Below are 23,120 nucleotides of genomic sequence, written 5' to 3'. Positions count from 1 at the left end.
CATCTATAGGAAATACTTCTTTTACACGGACTCGTCATTGTACATGTTCCATGACAGGGGCAGATACCTTCTCAGTGTACATCTTCCTGTTTTATATCTCCACAGAGTGCCACTTTGATTCCTATTGTGTCATGGAGGCATTTCTGGTCCTTCAGAGGCTTTGATAGCAGAGCATAAGCTCTGTCATTTTCTGTGAAGCTAGAAAAACTTCCAAGTATGGCCTTGGGGCCAGGCTGAGGCTGTATCTAAAGAACCAGCCTCACTGTAGCATGGAAAGTTCCATCATAATTTGTCCTTCAGATAATGAATTTTTCAGTCATTAGAGGCCGTAGAAGGAGAACAAATAAAAAATGGTCTTCTTTGTTACTGTGTGGGTACTTTAATTTATGCTCAACTAGGGGATGGACACAGGATCAGAGGGTATTAGGAATCACAGGTTTTAGAATATCTACAAACAGTAACTTATCATAGGTACTCTACATCTGAGGTCATTGTGTGATGACCAAAACATTGGCACATTACTGGAAGGCCACATGCTGTATTTCACCACGTCACTGTTGATGTTACTGTCATAAGTTAAATGGGGAGACCCATCGAATATCTCATCATAGGTCTAGAGCTGGAAGGGATCTCAGAGACCGTCTACTGGACTTCTTTCATTTTGTTGAAAAAGAACCTGAGGCCCACAGAACTTACTGATCTGTTCAAGGTCACTTAAGTAGAAAATATGAATGGCAAGATTTGAACTCAGATCTTCTGAACCTGGAGCCAGAAGTTAGCTAAATGGGAGGATAGTCCCTGTGGGTAGCCAGGAAAGATAAAGCAGCTTCATTATGTTTGTTGTTCCTTTATCTTGCCCCTAACCCTGTTAGGGTTGTAAGCCCTACCTGCGAGCTTTTTTGTTGAAAAAGCAGAGACAGCCCTATCTCTTAGGGAGGGTTACAAGAGATGGCTTACCTTTCCTGTTACTAGTCCCTAGCAAAAACACCTCGTCCCACCCTGAGGACACCCATACCTAATTCACCTCCTGCCTAAATTGAAATCTGTATAAACTTTTTTTTTTTCAGTCGTTGCCCATGTGGGTGGGACTCCTTTGCTGGCAGTCTCAATAAATGGTTCCTGAATTTCTGGTAAAGGGTTTGGTTTTAGTTCTCGTTTGTGCCAGCACTGACACCTTTGCCCACACTCCCAAATTTGTTGTGGAAAGCTTCCTTTTATGACCAAAGACAGTAAGAGGCATCATGTGTGGGCCATGTGATCATCTTGTCTTGCTGTGCTCTTGATGAGCTTAAACAAAAGGGGGCTGACGGAGGAGAATATGTTCATGGCTTGTGTGCCAGAGTCCTGTGTAGAAGATAGTAGTGGGCAAGAACCTACAAACCACATCAGCAGATCCTTCACTGAGGGGTCGCTTTCATGGGAAAGGGGACAGAAAGTATGTTAGACAGTGTGGCTCGCGTCAGAACAATTGAAGATTCCAAAGGTTTCTGCCCAAAATGTCCTGAACCTTTCCTACTCTAAAAAGTTAGAATGTGCTTGCTGTGGTGAGTATCCAGTAGAATCACACAGAAAGCATGAAATGGATTCTGTGTGTCATTTACTGATGGAGAAGACAAATCCAAGTCAGCTATGTGTCTTTGTGCTACTCAGACCATTGCCCCATTTAAATAAGAAAGCAAAGTCAGAGTTCAGTTAGAACCGGTGAATTAGAAGAGATGACATGGTGCAGTTATAACCTCAGCTGAATCTGTCTAAATGAACTATTGATGCTGAGGAAAATGAACAGTGACGAAAGGCAAAAAATGTGATCCTGATGAGTACTGTTTTCTGCAGAAATCTTACACATGTAAATCAGTCACTACATCAGTGGACCAAAAGAGCCCCTTGAGGCAACAAGCAAGCACTTGTTTTCCTTAATAAATGGAGAATTCCCATGGGGTGAGGAGGAGCACTGGTGAGGCAGAGCTGGAAGTGGTTGTGGTGAGAGAATTCTAATTGCAGATTCTGGGCAAAGGTTTTGTTCGCTCCCAGACCAGCGTGCAGGCCAGGAGAGGAGTAAACTCCTCTCCCTTGATTATGCCACCTTGGAGGAACTGAGAACTTACAGGTTCCCAGAGTATACCCTCCTCTTGACAAAAGACTCAAAAGTCAAGTAACTGGCTGGGAAAATGCCCAAAAAAGGGAGCAAAAAATAAGACTATAGAAGGTTACTTTTTTTGGTGAACTGACATTTTCTTCCATCCTTTCCAATGAGGAAGAACAATGCATATTGTCAGAGGAAGTCAAGGCTTCTGCATCCAAAACCCCCAAAATAAATATGCAGTGGTCTTAGGCCATGGAAGAGCTCAAAAAGGATTTTGAAAATCAAGGAAGAGAGGTGGAGGAAAATTTGGGAAGAGAAATGAGAGTGATGCAAGAAAATCATGAAAAGTGAGTCAACAGCTTGCTAAAGGAGACCCAAAAAAATAACATCTTTAAAAATAGGCTAACTCAATTGGCAAAAGACGTCCAAAAAGCCAATGAGGAGAAGAATGCTTTAAAAAGTGGAATTAGCAGGGTGGAGCCAAGATGGTGGAGTAGAAAGATGCATATATTCTAGCACTTCCCCCACAGCCCACAAAATACCTGTAAAAAATGACTCTCAACAAATTCTAGAGCAACAGAAGCCACAGAACAACAAAGTGAAAGAGGTTTCCAACCGAAGGTAACCTGGAAGGCCAACAGGAAAGGTCTATCACATGGGATGCCCGAGCAGAGTGGATCCCAGCCCTGGCCACGAGGCACTGGGAGGAACAGGACCTGAACGGACCTCCAGGGCAGAATTCACAGCATAGAGGGTCTCAGATCCTTCAAACCACAAGCAACAAAAAAAGCTCCAGAGGTCAGTGTGGGAGCGCTTTTCTAGCTGGGAGAGAGGGGAACTGCATTTCCCCAGCATTGACTTCAGGCGGGAGGCTATGGGGAAGCAGCCTGGGTCCACTGTCCAGGTAGCTCAGCTTAAAGCCTCTGGTGGAATTGAGCAGCTGATCTGAACCTCAGCCCTCAGTGGTGGCCCTGCCCCCACCCAAAGCCCCTGGGGGGGTTGAGCAGCTGATCTCAATCTCAACCTTGAGCATGGTACTGAGGAGAGGAGGAGCACTAGGACCCTCCTCTTAACAAAGAATTCAGAAGTCAAGTAACTGGCTGGAAAAATGCCCAAAAAAAGGGAAAAAAAAATAAGACCATAGAAGGTTATTTTCTTGGTGAATAGGTGTCTTCTTCCAACCTTTCAGATGAGGAAGAACAAGGCATACTGTCATAGGAAGGTATGGCCTCTGCCTCCAGTACCTCCAAAATGAATATGCAATGGACTCAGGCCATAGAAGAGCTAGAAAAGTGTGTGAGCAGCCTGCTAAAGAAGAACCAAAAAAAATGCTGAGGAAAATAAGACCTTTAAAAAGAGGCTAACTCAGTTGGAAAAAGAGGTCCAAAAAACCTATGAGGAGAAGGAGGCTTTAAAAAGCAGAATTAGCCAAATGGAAAAAAAGGTTCAAAAGCTCACTGAACAAAATAGTTCTTTAAAAGAGAGACTCTAGTTCAAGGAAGCTAATGACTATGAGATAAACCAAGCAGTTAGAAAATAAAACCAAAAGTTTGAAAAAATAGAAGATAATGTGAAACATCTCATAGGAAAAACAAATGACCTGGAAAATAGATCCAGGAGAGACAATTTAGAAATTATGGGACTACCTGAAAACCATGATCATAAAGAGCCTAAACATTATCTTTCATGAAATTATCAAGGAAAACTGCCCTGATATTCTAGAACCAGAGGGTAAAATAAATATTGAAAGAATCCACTGATCACCTCCTGAAAGAGATCCAAAAAGAGAAACTCCTAGGAATATTGTGGCCAAATTTCAGAGTTTCCAGGTCAAGGAGAAAATATTGCAAGCAGTTAGAAAGAAACAATTCAAGTATTGTGGAAATGCAATCAGGATAACACAGAATCTGGCAACTTCTACATTAAGGGATCAAAAGGCTTGAAATAGGATATTCCAGAAGTCAAAGGAACTGGGATTAAAACCAGAATCATCTACCCAGCAAAACTGAGTATAATACTTCAAGGGAATACATGGTCATTCATTGATATAGAGGACTTTCAAGGATTCATGATGAAAAGACCAGAACTGAATAGAAAATTTGACTTTCAAACACAGGAATCAAGAGAAGCATGAAAAGGTAAACAGGAAAGAGAAATCATAAAAGACTTTCTAAAGCTGAACTGTTTACATTCCTACATGGAAAGATAATATTTGTAACTCTTGAGACTTCTCTGCATTTGGGTAGGTGGAGGGATTAGACACACACACACACACACACACACACACACACACATACACAGAGTACAGGTTGAGTTGAATCAGAAGAGATGATATCCATAAAAAAAATAAAATAAAAATTAAGGGGTGAGGGAGGAAAATGCTGGGAGGAGAAAGGGAGAAATGGAATGGGGCTGTCTATAACTCATAAAAGAAAAGAAAAATCTTGTTCAATGGAAGAGAAAAGGGAGAAGGTGGCTTATTTGATATGAAAATCTATCTTATACTACAGGAAAGTAGGGGAGGAGGGGACAAATGGGTGAGGGGGATGATAGAAGGAAGGGCAGATGGGAGAAGGGAGTAACTAGAAGTGTAAGCAGTTTTGGTAAGGGACAGGGTCAAATGAGAGAATTAAAAAAAGGGGACAGAGTAAGATAGAGGGCAATATAGTTAGTATTACACAACATGATTATTATTGAAGTCTTTTGCAAAATGACACATATATAAGCTGTATTGAATTGGTTGCCTTCTTAGTGGGGATGGATAAGGAAGAAGGGAGAGAAGTTGGAATTCAAAGTATTAGAAACATATGTTGAGAATTATTATTGCATATAACTGGGAAATAAGAAACACAGGTAATGGGGTATAGAAATTTGTCTTGCCCTACAAGAAAAGAGAGAAGATGGTGATAAGGGAAGAATGGGGTGTGATAGAAGGGAGGGTACATTGAGAGAAGGGAGCAAATAGAAGTAAACACTTTTGGGGAGGGACAAGGTCAAAAGAGAATAGAATAAAGAGGGTGGGATAGAATGGAGGGAAGTATAGTTAGTCTTATACAGCATGACTGTTATGGAAATCTTTTGCAAAACTACACATATATAGCCTATATTGAATTGCTTGCCTTCTCAGTGGAGATGGGTGGGGAGGGAGGAAGGGAGAGAAGTTGGAATTCAAAGTATTAGGAAGGAATGTTGAGAATTGTTTTTGCATACAACTGGAAAATAAGAAATGCAGGTAATGGGATATAGAAATCTATCTTGCCCTACAAGAAAAGAGAGAAGTTGGGGATAAGGAAAGGGAGGAGTGTGAAAGAAGGGAGGGCATGTAGAGGGAAGGGGTAATCAGAATGTAAGGTGTTATTGGGGTGGGGGAGGGGAGAGATGGGGATAAAATTTGAACTGAAAATTTTGTGGAAATGAATGTTGAAAACAAAATAAATAAACAAAAAAATGAATGGAGAGTTGTGGCACCTGCTGACTGTGCCCGTGTAAGGTGTGCTTAGGTGTAAAAACACTTCAGAGGAAGGGGGTAGAAATTTGTGGGCATTGTTATCTATAAAAACAGTGAAAAGCCAGGGAGGGGAAAATGAGACTGTGAATAACTTCTTGCCAATCTTGAACCAACCATATCATCATTCAGTTAGTAGGCAGTTGACAGTGACATGGATATTGCAAATAGAAGGCAAATAGAGGATAAAAAGGAAAAATGATAAATGTTGGAGGGAATGTAGGAAAATTGGAACACTAATGCAATATTTGTGGAGCTGCATACCCTTTGATCCAGCAGTAGTGATGGGGTTCTGACTCTCAGAGCGTCCTTGAGCTCCCCTTGAATCTTGGCCTTTCTTACTTATATTTAATCTTCCCGTTTGTTCTGGCAGTCTAGGGAAGCCCGTGGGCTTTTCGTTATCATTGTGCCCAGGTCTCTGTTGCACTTCCCCCCCTTGATCCTACCCCATTCCCCAGGCTTCTGACCACTCCCATCAGGATCCTCCCTGGGTTTGATCTATGGAGACCATCTCCTGATTGCCTCCAGCCGTTTCCAGCACTTGACCAGTCACTCCCTCCTTGGACTTCTCCTCAAGACCCTCCCTAAACCCCTCCTCCCATCACCCTAGGGTACCAGACCACTCCTAGATCCCTCTTACAGTGTTTTCTGTGTTAAAATTCCATCTTGCCTCTGTGAAGGTGCTCAGATTCAATCCAGCTCAGACTCTTGTCTAGTAGAGATTGTATCTGGCCTGCTTGTGAATACAAGCTTTAGAAATGCTTAGGCTCCTTAAGAGTCAACCCAATATGGTGAATCTTTAATAAACTTTGTCTTTCTTTGGCTTTAAGAAGGCTTGAGTTGAATTCATTCGAGCAGGACCCAATGTGTCAGTATCTTGGGTTCCCCAACACCCCTAAACCTCAACAATACCACTGTTAGGTCTCTATCCCAAAAACATCAGAAAAAGGGGGAAAAGGACTTATTTGTACAAAAATATTTATATTTTATGTTTATACTTGCGGTGGCAAAGAATTGGAAATTAAGGGGATGCTTACCAATTGGGAAATGACTAAGCAGGCTGTGGTATGTGATTGTGATGAAATATTATTGTGCTTGACAAGCAGGATGATTTCAGAAAAACCTAGAAACGCTGACATGAACTGATGCACAGTGAAGTGAGCAGAACCAGGAAAGTGTTGTACACAGTAGCAGCACCATTGTGTGAATAACTGTGAATGACTCAGCTGTTGTCAGCAGTACAACGATCCAAGACAACATTGAAGGACTAATGATGGAGCATTCTGCCTCTAGAGAAAGAACTGAGATTGTCTGAATACAGACTGAAACATGCTAATTTTCACTCTTTTGTCTTTTTTTTTTTTTAATTTGAGTCTTCTTGTACAAAGTGATTAGTGTGGAAATGTTTTACAGGACTGTACTTGTATCACCTCTTTAATTGCTTAACTGTCTCCCATTGGGGCAGGGGAGGGATAAAATTTATAACTCAAAGCTTAAAAAAAAGTAAAAAATTGTTTTAACAAGTAATTGGGGCAAAACAAAACATTATATATATCAAAAAATGTGGATAATAATTTACGATAGGGAAACCTGATTGAGTTGTTCTGTGAATCCAAGAATAATTTTTTTTTAAGTCAAATGGTTGATTTGTTGTTCTTTTGGACTTTTATCATTTGAACTCTGGTAACTCAAGTCACCAACGTGCAAGCTTAGAAGAGAGAGTCCACTTTCAAGAGACAGTCAGGGAAAGGGTCTAGAACATACCTGGCACACACCGAAATGTCATGTTTGACCAGCACGGTTTTGAAAGTATTGAAATCTCATTTTACAAGGTATGGGAAAGGAAGGCTACTTACCAAAAGAATAGGAAAAAAAATCTCTGATGCTCTTACTGCCACACATTTGTTTTTCAGATTGCCTTCTGTCTATTCTATGTCTCTCTTGTTTGTATCTTGTTAATAATGACACATTGTTTTTCGCACTAGAAGGAATTCTCCTCTAAGGCAGGGGCTGTTTTTTTTCCCTTTCTTTATGTCCCCAGCGCTTAGTACAGTGCCTGGTCCTTATCAAACCGGGAATACTGGTGTTTTGACTGACTGTAAAAAATAATTAAGAGGGCATCAGTAACTTCCTACCAAAAGCTTGCTTTTTTGTTGCTGTTAGAGCTTAGTGAGTACTAGGCCTATATCTCAAAGAGGACAGAGAAAGAGAAGGACCTACATGTGGAGCTGATCTTTTTCGTTTTAACGAAGAACTAGAAGCCAGCTATGTGTGCATCAGTTGGGCAGGAGCTAAACAAATTGACCGCGTATGGATAATGGAGTATTATTTCACTATAAGAAATGCTAAAGGTACACAGTTTCAGAGAAACCTGGGGAGATTTGTTTGAACTGAGGCAGAGTAAAATGAGTAGAACCCGAACAATTTGTTAAATAACAATATTGTAAGCACAAACCATTTTGAGACTCAGGACCGATGTAATGACCGTTCAAGGGAGCAGTGACAAAGCTGACTATACAGCTTCCTGACAGAAAGGTGATGGAGCCAAGGTACACTGTGTTTGATTAGGAAAAAGCCTTTTATTTCGTAGAGCCCAAATTATAGTCTGTAAGAAAGAATTATAGTCACTTCATTTTTTCCAGTCCTGTCAATAACATATCAGTGCAATTTAAATTTTTTAAACCAAACTATCTATAGTTGTGTAGTTTTATACTTAAAAGGAGTAGTCGTAATGACCAGGAAGGAATCTGTTTTCAGGTAGAATTTTTTTTAAGGTTCCATTAGCTGATTAAACCATTGCCTCGTCCTTACTGAATTGTCTTTATTCTCTCTCTTATTTGCAGTTAGCAAAGCGTGGAATGAAGATTGTCCTCATCAGCAGATCCCAGGAAAAGCTGAAGGAGGTGGCTAACGCAATAAGTAGGTTTTCCTGTCGCCACCTGTTGTTCTGGCAGCAGTGGTGACTTTTATTATCACTGAGAGCTGAGTGATCGGTAGTTACCTCTGCACTTGTAGGTGGTCTTTGAAAACTGCTTGGTGAAAACATTCATTGCTTTGCGGTCAACCTTGTGCTGAGTATCCTTTGAGCTTTTCTCAGCTTGTACTTTTGTTCACAGTTGGGCGATGCACTCTGGAATCCTGTCTGTGACCCCATTGACCTGATCACATATTTTTGTGCTTTGCTAGGATATTATTTTAAAAATCCAAAGACTAGAGAGGGGAAATCATCATTATCTTCACAATCACCATTACTATCATTCTTCTGCTAAAATTCTTCACTTAGACATCTTCCTGGTGTGGGAGTCACCCAGGATTTTGAAGATTCTGACAACCCAGTACAATGTTTTGTAGCCTGGCTAAGATAGATGAACTTTTGCATATGGAGCTAACAATAGAATGTGCAGGTGTCAATTCCAAAGTTCCCTGCCCCTGCTGCATTTGGAAAGGTCTGGGGCCAGAAGGTTGAGTGGGAGATGTTACTGGAGTATTATCATTTAACTACCTCAGCAAGAGGTACCTGGGTTGTCAGAAATACTCCGTGTTGAGAAAGGGAGCATTTTATATTCTGATATAATTTATTTATTATCGTATTCATATATTTTAATAATAGCTTACATTAATATACCATTTATAATGTTCTGTACTTATGTGATGTTTTGTTCATTTTATTCAGAAAGAAATACAGCTTGCAGTTATGTTGCCAGAACACTGTGCTTTTGTGTTCCCCATTTTTATATGGTTACTTTACAAATGCAATATTAGCTGTTTTTCAAAGAGTTTAGTCCTGTCCACTTTCATTTACCCATGTGGACACATATGCTGCTAGGAGTCTAGAATGTATTACCAAGGTGCTAAAGTTTTTAATATTAGAGGCATCACTCCTATCTGTAGTAGCAAGAGTGAAGAAAAGATACTGCCTAAGAAGCAGGAATGTCAGACTGTAGACCAGGGTTTGGAGTATGCCTGGTGAGATTGCTAAGAATGTACTTGCTTAGAATTTTCTGGATCTATTAATCCAAAGGTCTTTCAACTGAAAAGGTGGGTTGGAGAAGGAGAAAAACTGTGTACATATATCTATCAGCCAGTCCACAAGTATTTATTCCTGTTTATCAGATACTTTGTTAGGTTCTGAGATACAAATTAAAAAATGAAGCCATCCCCAACCTCAAGTGACTTATATTTACAGCTTGGGCCACCTAGAACCTCACAGGGAACAAAGTCAAAGGAGACAGTGATAAAAAATCCTTGGCCTCCAGTATCTTTCACGAATGTAAAATGTATGGGTATTAAACAAGGGAAATTGTATGTCCTTGTGCTGTGAAACCAGGAACTTCATAAATATCTCTGAGATTTACTGGTGCTGTGTTCAGGTTTGAAGTACGGATCTGAAATCGTATGTCTTATTCAGAAACAACAGGATAGAGAGAAGATTCACTCATTAGGACCTGGGAGGGGGCAGAAATATGGTGGAGAGCATGTGGGTGGATGGATAGAGGCAGAAGCTGTATCTCCTCACATTAAACCTCGGACCACATGTGCCGAAAGAAGTAGTTAGGATTAGGAAAGAGCAAGCCCTGGCCCAAAGCCTGAATGTAGCATTGGGGGCTGCTCCTCCTTTATTTTTACAGTAATTTTCCTGGACAGTTTGCTTTCCAAATGAATTTTGTTACATAGCATTAAAATGTACTTTATCTTTTGTAACTTTCTCTTTTGCATTATAATTGCGTAGGCCAACTCTAAGCGCTTAGTGTTCTCCCAGCTATTTAAGTTGTTAGGAAAACTCAGTAGCCCCGCGAATCGAGTGCCAGCCCTGGATTCAGGAAGATTTGGCCTCAGAGACTAGTTATGTGGCACTGGGCAAGTCATTTAACCCTGTTTACCTCAGTTTTCTCTTCTGTAAATGAACGAGAGAAGGAAATGGCGGCAAACCATTCCATTGTCTTTGCCAAGAACACCTCAAGCGGGTCACGAAGAGCTGGATGTAAGTGAGAAGATTGAACGGTGTTAAACTTAAATTGTTAAATGGAATTTCCTTTTTATTGCTCCTTGAATTTTTATTATTATGGTATAGAAAAGCTGTTATTTTTCGCAGGTTTGTCTTGTAGTTTGAAATTCTGCTAAAACTATTGCCTCAGTAGCTTTGCTGATTCACTAGGATTTTCTAAGTAAATCATCACATTATCAGCAACTAGTGACAATTATTTCTTGTGTTGACCTGGATGTGCACTTTATATTTCTTCCTCTTGCCTTATTGATATCGCTGGCCTTTTTAGAACTATCCTTGATAATAACAGGGAGAGTCAATGTCCTTACTTTCCTCCTGTGTTTATTAGGAAAGACTCTAGTATATTCCTCTTGCATAGCATGCTTGCTTTTGATTTTAGATGTTTTTTATGACATTAAAAAGGGTCGTTTTTTGTCTGTACTTTGTGGGGCTTTTAGCATGTATGAATGTTGTACTTTGTCAAAGTCTTTTTCTCTGGCTGTTGAGAAAATCATATCTGTTGATTATTTTCCTAGTGTTGACCCTCCTTGGTGTAAATTCAGTTTGATCATAATGAACAATTTCTTGGATTAATTTCTGTGGTCTTACAGGATTTTATTTAAAATTTTGTATCAGTATTCACTAATGGTATTAGTTTCTATTTTCCCTTTCCTGGTTTAGATATTAGGACTACATTTATCTTATAAAAGGAGTCTGCTAGGGGTGTTCTCTTTTCCATTGTTTGAGAAGAATTTGTGTAGTATCTATTAGTTACTGATTGTTTATTAAAAGTTTAATCTATCGGGACCAGGGGTTTCTTGATTTAATAATTCCACTTTAGGCCTTTAAAAGATATTCAAAAGATGTGGCAGGTGGCCTAGGGGATGAATGACTATGAAGGTGTGGCAGGTACCACTCGGGAGTAGTGTCATTGTTGCTTAGGGTCAAAAGAGGCAAAGAAGGTGAGAAAAACCACAGGCAACAAGAGGTTTCTTATTTTATTTATCTGTGTATTTTTTCAAGTAAAGGAGGTTATTCTAGAAAACACAACACATCAAGTAGGCCCCTCTGCCCCTTAAGGGAGATGCAGCTCAAGAGACATCTTAGCTTTAGGGGGGAGGCAGCCCAAGAGGTTTTGTTTTGTTTTGTTTTTTGAAAGACATGTCTGGTGAGTATTTGGCTCACCAGACATACCTCCTTGTCACATTTCTTGCACTACTTTCTTGTATTGTTATTTTTTTTAAATTTATTTATTTATTTAACTTTTCAACATTCATTTCCACAAAATTTTGGATTCCAAATTTTCTCCCCATTTCTCCCCTCCCCGCACCCCAAAACACTGAGCATTCTAATTGCCCCTATCACCAATCTGCCCTCTCTTCTAACATCCCTCCCTTCCCTTATCCCCAGCTTCTCTTTTGTCCTGTAGGGCAAGATAACTTTCTATACCCCATTATCTGTATTTCTATTTCCTAGTTGCAAGAACAATACTCAACAGTTGTTCCTAAAACTTTGAGTTCTAACTTCTCCCCTTCTCTCCCTCCCCACCCATTCCCTTTGCGAAGGCAGGCAATTCAATATAGGCCATATCTGTGTAGTTTTCCAAATGACTTCCATAATAGTCGTGTTGTGTAAGACTAACTATATTTCCCTCCATCCTATCCTGCCCCACATTGCTTCTATTCTCTCTTCTGATCCTGTCCCTCCCCAAGAGTGTTGACTTCAAATTGCTCCCTCCTCCCACTGCCCTCCCTTCTATCATCCCCCCTACCCTGCTGATCCCCTTCTCCCCCACTTTCCTGTATTGTAAGATAGGCTTTCATACCAAAATGAGTGTGCATTTTATTCCTTCCTTTAGTCGAATGTGATGAGAGTAAGCTTCATGTTTTTTCTCTCACCTCCCCTCTTTATCCCTCCACTGAAAAGTCTTTTATTTGCCTCTTTTATGAGAGATAACCTGCCTCATTCCATTTCTCCCTTTCTCCTCCTAATATATTTCTCTCTCACTGCTTAATTTCATTTTTTTAAGATATGATCCCATCCTCAATTCACACTGTGCTCTCTGTCTCTTTCTTTCTGTGTGTGTGTATGTGTGTGTGCGTGCATGTGTGTGTGTGTATGTAATCCCACCAACTACCCAGATACTGAAAAGTTTCAAGAGTTACACATATTGTCTTTCCATGTAGGAATGTAAACAGTTCAAGTTTAGTAAGTCCCTTATGATTTCTCTTTGCTGTTTGCCCTTTCATGCTTCTCTTGATTCTTATGTTTGAAGGTCAAATTTTCTTTTTAGCTCTGGTCTTTTCCCCTGAAATATTATACTCAGTTTTTCTAGGTAGGTGATTCTTGGTTTTAATTCTAGTTCCTTTGACTTCTGGAATATCCTATTCCATGCCCTTCGATCCCTTAATGTAGAAGTTGCTAGATCTTGTGTTATCCTGATTGTATTTCCACAATACTTGAATTGTTTCTTTCTAGCTGCTTGAAATATTTTCTCCTTGACCTGGGAACTCTGGAATTTGGCCACAATATTCCTAGGAGTTTCTCTTTTTGGATCTCTTTCAGGAGGTGATTGGTGGATTTTTTCAATACTTATTTTGCCCTCTGGTTTTAGAATCTCAGGGCAGTTTTCCTTGATAATTTCATGAAAGATGACGTGTAGGCTCTTTTTTTGATCATGGCTTTTGGGTAGTTCCGTAATTTTTAAATTGTCTCTCCTGGATCTATTTTCCAGGTCAGTTGTTTTTCCAATGAGATATTTCATATTATCTTCCATTTGTTCATTCTTTTGGTTTTGTTTTGTGATTTCTTGGTTTCTCATAAGGTCATTAGCCTCCATCTGTTCCATTCTAATTTTGAAAGAACTATTTTCTTCGGTGAGCTTTTGAATCTCCCTTTCCATTTGGCTAATTCTGCTTTTGAAAGCATTCTTCTCCTCATTGGCTTTTTAAATCTCTTTTGCCAATTGAGTTAGACTATTTTTAAAGGTGTTACTTTCTTCAGCACTTTTTTGGGTCTCCTTTAGCAAGGTGTTGACCTGCTTTTCATGCTTTTCTTGCATCTCTCTCATTTCTCTTCCCAGTTTTTCCTCCACCTCTCTAACTTGATTTTCAAAATCCTTTTTGAGTTCTTCCATGGCCTGAGCCCATTGAATATTTATTTTGGATGTTTGGGATACAGAAGTCTTGATTTCTATGTCTTTCCCTGATGGTAAGCATTGTTCTTCCTCATCAGAAAGGATGAGAGGAGATATCTGTTCACCAGGAAAGTAACCTTCTGTAGTCTTATTTTTTTTTCCCCTTTTTTGGGCACTTTTCTGACCAGTTACTTGACTTTTGGGTCCTTTGTCAAGAGTAGGGTATACTCTGGGGACCTGTAAGATATCAGTTCCTCCAAGGTGGCACAATCAAGTGTGTACTGGTCTGGGTGCAGGGAAGGATTTTTGTGCCCAGAATCTTAGCAGTGTTTCTTCTCCACAGGCACCTGACCTCCAGTTCTGCCAAGCTAGCACTGGGGGGGTGGGATTCAATCAAGCTGTGGGAGCAGGGCCACCATTCAGTGTGAGACAAAGACCAGCTGCCTCAGGGCATCTACACAGGGCTGAGGTAAGACTCAGCTCTTCAGTGCCCCCAGGGGTTTTTATGATCCAGGTATGGTCTCAGGCTGCTGTAGGGGCTGCCCTGAGAACTCCTGCTGCCTGCCTGAAGTGAAGGCCCTTCTCCCTTCCTGGCTAGCTGAGTAAACCCTGTCACTGACCTTTGGTGCCTGTGGGTTGAGGGATCTGTGGACCCTCTGCTGCTGGGACTGGGGATTCTGTGACTGGAGATTCCACCAGGAGGGCTGTTCATGAGCCCTGCACGAGGCCAAGGCTGGGCTGGGCTCCGCTCCGCGTCCAGTGCAACTGACGTTTCCTGTGGGTCTTTCAGGTCACCCTGGGCTGGAAATCTCCACTCTGTTGTTCTCCCCTTCTACTGCTCCAAAATTGGTGAGAGTCCCTCTCTACAGGTGTTTAATGGGCTGTGTGGGGGCAGCCTTGATATATGTGTCTTTCTACTCTGCCATCTTGGCTCCGCCCCAAGAGGTTTTTAAAGTAGATGGGGGAAGGAGAGGCATTTCCTCCTAGAAGCCTTCCTTCCCTTCCTTTTTATGTTTCTCTTTGACCTTCAGGCTTCTTCCTGGTTTTCTCACTTGCTTCATCATGGCATTATCCCTCTTATTAGATATTGAACAATTTGAGCCAGGCATAGGGCCTTCTATGTATTTGTACCTCCCTTAGTACCTCATACTGAGCTTTGTACTGGTTGTTGTTGAGTTGTTTCAGTTGTGTCCAGCTCTCCATGACCCCATTTGGGATTTTCTTGGCAAAAATACTGGAGTAGTTGGCCCTTTCCTTCTCCAGCTCATTTTCTACATGAGGAAACTGAGGCAAACACAGTCAAGTGATTTACCTAGAGTCTGAGGCCAGATTTGAACTCAGGTCTTCCTGATTCTAGGCCCAGTGCTCTATCCACTGTGCCACCTAGCAACCTTGAGCCTCACACATAGTAGGTGCTTAATATTTATTAGATGGCATTAAATGGGCATTTGGAGAGAGGTAGAGTTAGGTGGAATATGAAACATAGGGGCTAACTGAGCCACAGCTGAAAGAAAGAGTAAGACTGGAGGGATAATTGCACCCAGACCTCAAAAGACCCTTGTTTTTCCTTAACAATAATCTTATCTTGGGTGCAGACAGTAAATGGGCCTTGTCGCCTTTCTGAACTGATGAAAGTGCCCCAGAAAGTGAAATAGTGGGTTCTACACTCCCAAGAAGGCCATGAATGACCCTTTGGGGTGGACCCCAGGGTTGTCAGTTCTAGTCAGGCTTGTTGGAAATTTGGTTCTCTCATCCATCACTGTGAAGTCAGAAATGGAGAGAGCCTTCCTGCAGACTGAGGTGTGGGAGTCTACTCCACCTGAATCTTGAAAGTGGAAGAAGTTCTTGCCAGCAAGTGCTACCAGCCTTCAGTCAAGCAGTTTCATGACTCCAAAATCAAGTTCGCTCTGCCCCATAGAATCCTGTGTCACTAGCATAAACCTGTTTTACTACCAAGAGTCCCAACACAATCTTCTGAGTGCAGAGACAAGGAAACACATATTTTATTTGATCGGTTTAAATAAATTTCTCAATTATACACCTGGGAAAAAACAAAACACTGGAAGGGGTTATCAAAGAACCTGGTTTATTTTATAATTGTGCTTCTGAAGACCCTGGTCTCACTTGATAGTGTCACTGGAAATTATCCCTGTGCTTTCACTGTGGATAGGATAGACAGGATAGGAATTGGGGTATTGGGAGGGCAACACAATATTAACCCATTCTTTCAAGGCTATGTTTCTTTGACTCTTTTCCAGGCCAGTATTGCCCCATTGTAGTCAGTCTGGCTACTTTCCTGGTAGTAGGAGAAAAGAAAGAGATGGTGAAAGGGGAGAAGAATGGTCCAGATATTTACTGCTGGGAGGAAAGTTAATCTTTCTCCTGACAATTTTTGCACATGACTTTTCTTCTTCTTCTTCCATACTTGTTATCAATCTTTACAAATGTCTCTTCATAAGTACCTTGAGAATCTGTACATTGTGAAGGCTTTATATGAAAATCAGCATACTTCCAAAGCAAAATTTTTGATGTGTATATTGGGAAACTGATGGCCAAGATTTAACTACCTTTTGTTTTTCATCCTAAAAGGTTCAAAACATTTGTTTTAATAAGGTGTACAGAATAGAGTGATTTTTGAAAAAAAAAATTATAGTGAAAAACAGGTCTTCTAAAGGACAGCCAGCACCTTTCCTGTGTGGTCCTCAAATCCTCTGTGCAGTGAGAGGTATCAGTGATTAAGAAAAAAGACTCATTTCCAAGGTCCAGGCACTGCTGCTCCTGGCCACCTGTGAGACCTGGGCCAAATTACTTCACCCTAACACTGGAGTTTCTTCATCTGTAAAATGAGGATGATTTAGATGTAGTCCATGTACCTTCCTGCTCAAATGTTTAATGGTTCTAGTATGTTGTGTTTGTTAAAAAAGCATTTTCATATCTGAATTTATGGTTCTCTTCCACTTTGGTATGTGTCATCATATTACTGTCTAAAGTACGATGTGTTCCCTACCCCCTGCACTCCTCTCTCTTTAGGGTAATGGCGTTGTTTCTTTACAGAAGGCACCTACAGTGACAGTTAGAGACTAGTAAGGGAGAGTGGGGGAGAGGGATGAAGCCTTCTCTTGCATATACAGAGGTCATGGTAAGTACATTTCCCAGAAGGCTGTTTTTGGAAAAAAACCAACTTGTCCTTGTCATGGGTAGAGAAAGTCTTTCCTGTCACATCAATTTGTCACCAGCCTGTCTTAACTATATACCCTTTAGGACAGTAAGGAGAAAAAAAATTGCTTCCAGACATATAGGAGAAAATGTGTGTGTGCGTATGTGCGTGTGTGCATGTGTGCGTGTTTCATTGTTGCACTGGGCCCATTGTCAGATTTTGAAGCTTCTATCCATTATGCTAAAGTTTGGCTAATTTGGGGAGTTTTACACTTTTTAGTCTCAGAAAACTGGGAACTTTTTTTATTTCCACTTCTTGTGATTTTCATCTTGACTGTGCGATAAAATTGCCATTAGAAGGAAGTTTAGTAGTTTGGAGAGGATGGAAAATAAAACATCTCATCAGTGTCTTACATTTGTAACTTGGTAATGTAAATAAAAGCTGTTTTCTTTGGAATTTCTTAAAATGAAAAACTTTTACACTTTAAGGTTAGGATTATTCAGACTGACTGAGAGTGAAAGATTGTGCAAATATCTGAGATTCTTTAGAGAGTTCAAGCTTTTCTCAACACCTTCTGCCCCCTTCCTCCAAGTCCCCCCTCCCAAAAAAAGTCTTGGGTTTTTTTCTTCATCCTGGTAATTTAGGGAAGAGTAGGTATTTTGGTAGGCCTCCCAGTTGCCCAGATAATTAATTATAATCATATCTACTTAGCTTCATGTTGATGTGGACAGGTCATATTTCATTCCTTCTTGCTTCTCCTGTATGGCTCTTATCCGGTGTTTTCCATAAATGTTTCCCAGTGGGCCCACACAGGGTGCTTGGGGTCCTCCTAGATCTCTGGACATCGAGTGCTTCCCAGTAGAGCAGGCAGACTGACCATCACTCTTAGGCTTAATAAGTGTTCTTTTCTCATCATCGCATGACCAGTCTGCCTTTTCTTACCATATATGTCTTTGATGCTACACTGGACACTGCCCACCTCCTCATTAGTGAACATGTTGAAGCTCCCTCAGGTCCACCATGTGCCTCTCTGTTGTTCCTTGAATAATCCTAAAACTTAGTTCTTCAGATGTGAATATTGATGAGACTGCTTTCAAGGAGGCTCTCAGAATCTTTAAGAACTCTCTGTCATTTCCCAAATGCAATTAAACCTTGTATCCTATTGACCAATTCTGAGCCTAGCTGACTGTTCATTGGTGGTATCTGTCCAAGGTGGAGACCCTGATGGACCAGCTAAGTCCTTCATTCAACAAGGAAAAGAAAGTCTGGACAATAGACATTAGGCTTTATGATTATAGTTATACGAGGCTCTGTGGCATTCTGGGCCTCAATGAAATCTTCCCAGTGTCATCCATGAACAGAAGTCCCTGGAGGTCCATACTATCTGGGTTTTTTTTTGTGTGTGTGTGTGTCTAACTCTTTATGACCTCACTTCAGGTTTTCTTGGCAGAAGTACTGAAGTGGTTCACCATTTCCTTCTCCAACTCATTTTCCAGATGAGGAAACTGAGGCAAACAGGATTAAGGGACTTGTCCAAGGTTATACAGGTAGTAAGCGTCTGAAGTGAGATTTGAACTCAGGAAGATGAGTCTTCCTGATTCCAGGCCCTGTGCTCCATCCACTGTGCCACCTAGCTGCCCTATTTATAGGGAGGGAATTCTTTGATGTGAACTCTGCACTTGCCATCCTTTGTGACAATAGCAAACCCTTTTGGCAAGCATGACTCTTCTGTGCTTTATGCTTCACTTAATCTTAATCAGAAGGTTGTTGATGAAAACAATCCATCTTGCTCCATCTTTCAGAGAGTCTTGTTTGACTTGGGCATGTGCTTGATTCAAATTGGATGCATGAATAAATGAAAAATAATTATTTAACACTCTGTGCCAAGCACTGTGTGAAGTGCAGGGTATGCAGATAGGCATAGGAGGCCGTGCACGTCACCTAATTTCTCTGCACCTCCTTTTCTGTATCTGCAAAATGGGATTGTGGGATTGGACTCTGAGGTCCCTTCTAATGCCAGATCTCTCATCCTGTGACCTCTGCCTCTTGGACTGTCTAGTTTCCTTTAAAGCTCAGCTCAAATTCCAGCTTTTGCATGAAACTATTCCTGATTTTCCTCAGCACCTGTATTCCTTTACCCAGTTTATCTTGTGTTTGATCATTTGTGTACTTGTTGTTTTCCCCAAGAGCACATAAGGCTCCTTGAGGATGGGGATAGTTCAGTTTTTATTTTTATCTCTTTATCTTTTTATGTTTTAATATGTGTATTTATACATTTTATGTCATGCTTTTATTTTTATTTATGTGTATTTTATATATTTATATTTCATCTTTTAATATCTTTATATTCCCATTGCTGCCTGACGCCCAAAGGATGCTACAGATCCTTGCTGACTAATGTGTATATGTCTGTTATATTCTTTCCATTACACTGTAAAGAAGGGAAGAGTCATTGAGCTGTAGGTTTTTGGAGCAGGAAGGGACCTGAAGTTAGAGTCCGCCCTGCACCTCAACAACATCCCCTTGACAAGTGCCTGCCCATCTTCTACTTTAGAATCCTGCCCTTTGGAACGATTTTGTGTGATGTCTTTGTGCCCATAATAACGTGCACATGCTTGCCTAAATGGCAAACATTTATCAAGCACCTATTATACAGGTTGCTATAGAGAGACAGTTTGAAGCACCTTTTCTGTATAGGTAGATGATGGTTTTTAGATTGAATATGTTAGGGTCTCTGCCTTTATGGAGTCCATAAGTTAGAGGGATATGACAAACTCAGAAAAATTGCAATATGAAATGATATATGACCTCGGTGGAAGTGATGTGTGTCCTGAGTGTGAAGCCCCTGATGGGGAGGAGCCTTTGTGTCTCCTGCAGTGTAGCCTATGTGAAAGGGGGTTATGTAAGATAAGGCCTGAAATGTACAGTGTCCACTAGATTAGGGATAGCCGTCAGTGCTGGGCTAAGGTATTTTTTAAGAATTTTTGTTTCCAAGTAAATTAATCTAATGAATTTTATTTGTAGGCAATTGGAGCATTCTTAATAAAGGAGGGATTTGAGACTAGGTCTGTGCATGAGACAGATGAAGTTGGAGAAGAGTGTGAAGGACTTGTTCTTGGGCAGGCTGAGAAGGGGGCTTCACTGTGCTCTGCAGGAGCGATCCCTCAGAAATGTCATGTGTTGATCTCATGTGTCTGTTCCTAGACTTTTGGGGCATTCCACGACAAAGTCAGAATGTTTCTGCCAATTGCAGTTAATTTCAGCTTCCCTTCTCATTCATATTGCTCAGAGTTTTTGCTGCAATAGAGAAGAACAGCATCTGTATTACGGATGGAGATTGTAATAGAAACATGAGCATGTCTGCCAGTTATGTGGACGAGCCAGGTTAACGTGTTCAGGTCTGCGCCTCCAGTTAAGGCAGCTGCATTGGAGCTGCTATTGCACAGCTGGCATTCGGCATGAGGGCGTACACTGTGGCACAGCCAGGTGCTCGGTTCCGCCTCTTCATTAGAAGGCTTGGCTGTGGATGGAGAGCTTCTTCAGAGCAGTGAGTGGTCTCTCCTGTGGGATGATTGATGGCTCAGTGATCTTTTGTTTGTTTGTTTATTGTTTCTAATAAAATTCTCTTTGGAAGGAGGAGAATCGGGGCCAACGTGCTATGAAACTACTCCCATTTAAATAGGTGATGGGTGTTTCTCCTCTCTTAAATTTACATTGTTGAAGTAAATAATTGTTTGGGCATCATTTTAAGCAACAGAATAATTTGAAAAAAAAAAAGTATTCTGTGAAACATTTAAAATTCTTTAATATTGTTGCACAGGAGGTGTTTACTTTTTCTTCTAACTTTGTGAGAAAGTAGTCCCAAGTTCGAAGTTACTTTTTTGGAAAGTTGGTTTCATTTTTTTAGTGAATATAGAACTTTAAAGGTCATCTAATCCAACCCATGTGATCCCTTTGGTTCACAAGGAGGGGTGGTAACATATACACTCTTTACAGAAAATGTTAAACATGATGTAAAGGCAAGAGTATTGGACATATTATCAGAAGATGAGTCTTATGCTTTTCATTAGTTATATGAACTTGAGAAGGTCATATAACTTCTACAGGCTTGTTTCCTCACCTGGAAAATAAAGGTGTTGGGCTAGATTCGAATCCAGTTTTAACAATTTCTTAACCTTAAGAGTTAATGTCTGTACCACTAGTTTGGCACTTATATTATTTATTAAAGAAAAAAGGGTAGGTATAAAGATTGATACTATGAACAAATTAGGGGAGCAAAGAATAGTGTATTTGTCAGATTTATGGAGAATGGAGAAATTTATGTCTAAACGAGATAGAGAACATTATGAAGTGCAAAATGGATCATTTTGATTACATTAAATTGAAAAGCTTTTGCACAAACAAACCCAATGCAACCAAGATTAGGATGGAAGCAAAATACTGGGAAAGAATTTTTATAACTAGTATCTGTGATTAAAGGCCTCATTTCTAAAATATATAGAGAACTGAGTCAGATTTACAAGAATACAAGTCATTCACCAATTGATAAATAAATGTTCAAAGGATATGAACAGGCAGTTTTCAGAGGAAGAAATTAAAGCTATCTATAGTCATATGAAAAAATGTTATAAATCTCTATTGATTAGAGAGATTCAAATCAAAACAACTCTGAGGTACCACATCACACCTATCAGATCGGCTAACATGACAAAACAGGTAGATGATAAGCACTGGAGAGGATATGGGAGAGTTGGAACACTAATTCATTGTTGGTGGAGCTGTGAGCTGATCCAATCATTCTGGAGAGCAATTTGGAACTATGCCCAAAGGGCTATAAAAAATACGCGTACTCTTTGATCCAGCAATGTCACTTCTAGGGCTGTATCCCCAAGAGATCATAAAAATGAGAAAGGGCCCCACATGTACAAAAATATTTATAGAAGCTCTCTTTGTGGTGGCCAAGAACTGGAAATTGAGGAGATGCCCATCAATTGCGGAATGGCTGAGCAAGTTGTGGTATGTGAATGTCATAGAAACCTATTGTGCTGTAAGAAATGATGAACAGGAAGACTTCAGAGAGGCCTGGAAGGACTTGTATGAACTGATGCTGAGTGAAAGGAGCAGAACCAGGAGAACACTGTACACAGTAACAGCCACAGTGCATGAGGAATTTTTCTGGTAGACTTAGCCCTTCACAGCAATGCAAAGACCTAAAACATTTCCAGTGGACTCTTGAGGCAAATTGCCTTCCCCATTCAGAGAAAGAACTATGGAATTGGATCACAGAATGAAGCAGAATATTTTCTCTTGTGTTATGTATTGTTTTGTTATGGTTTTTCTTATGGTTTTTCCTATTCATTTTAATTCTTCTGTGCAACATGACCAAGGTGAAAACTACACTGCTAGAGAACAGCATACAATGTAAACTCTGGGGATTCAAAGACTTAAGCAGAAAGCAGTCACTTATTTTTAAGGCCATAGTTCCAGAAGTTAATCTTAAAAAAACAAAGCAAAACTATCAGTAGTTCTTTTCATAATATTCATGCTAGAATTGTATTTCAAAAACAACTTTAATAGCTTTAAACTACAGTGCAACTTTTGGGATGCCCTGTATGTTTCTTTTCTGAGTCTTTTCTAAAGTTTTGTATTGGAGAGGTTAAAACGCCTTTCGTAGGCTAATACAGTCTGTATCTGGCAATTCAGAATTTCAGTCCAGCCTCAGACAATATCAGAATCGTTGGACTGCCTGAAAACCGTCATCGGAAACAGGACCTGGACAACATCTTTGAAGAAATTATCTAGGAAAACTGCCCTGATGTCCTGGAATCGGGGCACAGTGGGCATCGAAAGAATCCACCAGTCATCTCAGGAAAGAAATCTCAAAATCAAACCCTCAAGGAACATAATAGCCAAATTTCAGAACTATCAGGTCAAGGAAGAAATACTGCAAGTGGCCAGAAAGAAACATTTTGGATTCCGGAGAGTCACATCAGGGTCATGCAAGACTTGGTGGATGCAGCATTAAAGGATCAGGAGTCATGGAACATGATATTCTGGAGGACAAAGGCACTGAGACTACAAGAATCACTTACCCAGCAAAGTTAAGCATGATACATATACATCAAGGGGAAAGATGGTCATTCATTGAAATAGAAAGATTTCAAGCCTTTGTAAAGCAAAGACCAGAACTAAATCAAAAATGTGACTTCCAATATCAAGATCCAAGAGAAACATAAACAGGTGAAAGGGGGAGAA

The 23,120-nt window shown here is 40.4% G+C and overlaps 1 protein-coding gene and 1 non-coding gene across 2 annotated transcripts in view; both read left to right on the top strand.

Annotated features, from left to right (window-relative positions):
- The window catches only part of HSD17B12 (hydroxysteroid 17-beta dehydrogenase 12), a 137,222-nt gene that overhangs the window by 43,439 nt on the left and 70,663 nt on the right, over nucleotides 1-23,120 (top strand). The window contains exon 3 of the mRNA XM_072618404.1: nucleotides 8,432-8,507. Coding sequence (XP_072474505.1) covers nucleotides 8,432-8,507 — 76 coding nt within the window. The remainder of the gene's footprint in view (nucleotides 1-8,431; nucleotides 8,508-23,120) is intronic.
- On the top strand, nucleotides 15,242-15,377 carry LOC140512933 (small nucleolar RNA SNORA68). Its single transcript, XR_011969985.1, has one exon. It is a non-coding gene; the product is annotated as a small nucleolar RNA SNORA68 (small nucleolar RNA).

This window comes from Notamacropus eugenii, chromosome 6, assembly GCF_028372415.1.
Source record: "Notamacropus eugenii isolate mMacEug1 chromosome 6, mMacEug1.pri_v2, whole genome shotgun sequence".
Lineage (NCBI taxonomy): Eukaryota > Metazoa > Chordata > Mammalia > Diprotodontia > Macropodidae > Notamacropus > Notamacropus eugenii.
The sequence above is the reverse complement of the archived record's forward strand: the minus strand, read 5'-3'. Positions and strand labels throughout refer to the sequence as shown.